Source organism: Polypterus senegalus, unplaced genomic scaffold (genome assembly GCF_016835505.1).
Source record: "Polypterus senegalus isolate Bchr_013 unplaced genomic scaffold, ASM1683550v1 scaffold_1032, whole genome shotgun sequence".
Classification (NCBI taxonomy): Eukaryota; Metazoa; Chordata; class Cladistia; order Polypteriformes; family Polypteridae; genus Polypterus; species Polypterus senegalus.
The window spans coordinates 768-2,737 of NW_024378901.1; the positions used below are offsets into that span (position 1 = coordinate 768).

The 1,970-nt window shown below is 38.3% G+C and overlaps 1 protein-coding gene across 1 annotated transcript; it reads right to left on the minus strand.

Moving 5' to 3' along the window:
- Nucleotides 1-518: 518 nt before the first annotated feature.
- LOC120519713 (E3 ubiquitin/ISG15 ligase TRIM25-like) lies at nucleotides 519-1,099 on the minus strand (the record flags this gene model as incomplete). Its single annotated transcript, XM_039742580.1, has 1 exon — nucleotides 519-1,099. A coding segment is annotated over exon 1 (579 nt), but the record flags the coding sequence as incomplete, so codon positions are not given.
- Between the last annotated feature and the right edge of the window lie 871 nt (nucleotides 1,100-1,970).

Genomic DNA, 1,970 nt, shown 5'->3' on the forward strand with positions numbered 1-1,970 from the left:
ATTACAATGCAGAAGACCATTAACATTAATACAGAATAACATTACCGTCACTGGTTTCCAATTTCAACACATTTTTCAATTATTTCAGCATCCCGCTTTATATCGTTCACTGTTGGCCTTCCTACTCCGTCATTGAAGCAATACTTGAAGAGCTGTTGCTGTTTCGTAAACGTTTAATAAGTTCAAACAGCACACACATATGTTGATAGGCCATAACAATGTATAGTAGTTTAGTTTAATTATAACAAAAGAGAAAAGCTACAAACCGCTATTAAAGCTGAAGGTACGTAACGGACACTGGGATTTCTGTTGTTCCAATGTGCAGAACTCGCAGTAGTAATTGGGAGATGCTGGCGTGCAGAAGGTTGGGTTTTTGTTATTTAGTCCTGACAGTTAATCAAGTGACAGATAATCGAGTTTTACTGTAGATGAATAGATTTCTCTGTCACATTAAATGTACAAATTCCTTAACTCAAAGTTATTCAAACAGTTTCCATTAAACACTAAACTTCACTCACCTGCTTTTCTTCTCTTTCCGTCTCCAGCTCGACCATTTTATGTCCATTATGTTCAGTCACTCCAGACATCATGCAGATACAGGAATCATCAGTTTTACAGAATATCTCCAGACTTTTCTGATCTTTCTCACAGAGTTTCTCCTTCAGATTTCTATCAGGATCAGTCAGTTTGTGATGTTTCCGAGCATCTCCTTCATAGTGAAGCTGCAGGTGAGTCTGACAGTAGGAGGCCATGCAGGGGAGACAGGACTTCACCGCTCTGAACTTCTTACCAGTACAGAAATCACACTCCACGTCTCCAGGGCCAGCATAATTCTGAGAAGAAGGAGAACTGAGTGTCGTCTTCTTTAATTTCTGGATGACTTCATTCAGCAGATTATTTCTTCGCAGAGCAGGCCTTGTAGTGAAGTTTTCTCTGCACTGAGGACAGCTGCTCTCTTGACTCTTTTCCCAGCAGTCCGTGAGGCACTTCAGGCAGAAATTATGTCCACAGGGGATGGTGACGGGGTCAGTCAGAGTGTTCAGACACACCAAGCAGGTGAACTCGTCCTGTAATCCACAAAGCTGGGCTTCAGCCATCGTCAGTCTGAGGAGAGGCAGGCAGAGAGAATCAGTCAGAGAAACAAGGAAGTGACTTGTGAAGAAACCAAAGTGAAAGTTTGTCTGAGCTCAGGGAGGAGGAGGAGGAGATTTAAAGAGAAAGCTGAGAGCTCACAGAGAGAACATCTGAGGAGACACTGAGGGTGAACAGTTAATGTGACACAGGAGCTCAGAGAGTGAAGACCACCAAGTGACAGAAGAGATGACCTGTCACAGGGGGTCTGCTAAAGTGTCATTCACATCATTATTTCTTATTCATTTATTACACACTGAAGTCCACATCAGACTCCATATTAGTCCTCTTTATTAAACAAATTATCCATCTCATAATAAGTTCTCCACTCCTGCTTATCAATAACTAGCAAAATACCCGCGCTTCGCAGCGGAGAAGTAGTGTGTTAAAGAAGCAATGAAAAAGAAAAGGAAACATTTTGAAAATAACGTAACATGATTGTCAATGTTATTTTTTTGTCACTGTTGTGAGTGATGAGTGTTGTTGTCATATATATATATATATATATATATATAAATATAAATATATATATTTACACACACACACAAACATATATATATACATATCTATACATATACACATACATATACATACACACATATATACACACAAATATATATATATATATATACATATCTACATATATACACACACAGCTATTTCAGATCAGTGCAATACGCTGTTTGTTAAAACGGATAACTCCCGCCTTACGCAAGTCTGCGGATATTATGAACTATCATATTTGTTCAAGTTCTATTTAAATTTTAAATAGAAGGAATTTTTATTTAGTCGACAGAAATATCTTTGGTAGGAATGGTAAAACAGACAGGAATATTATT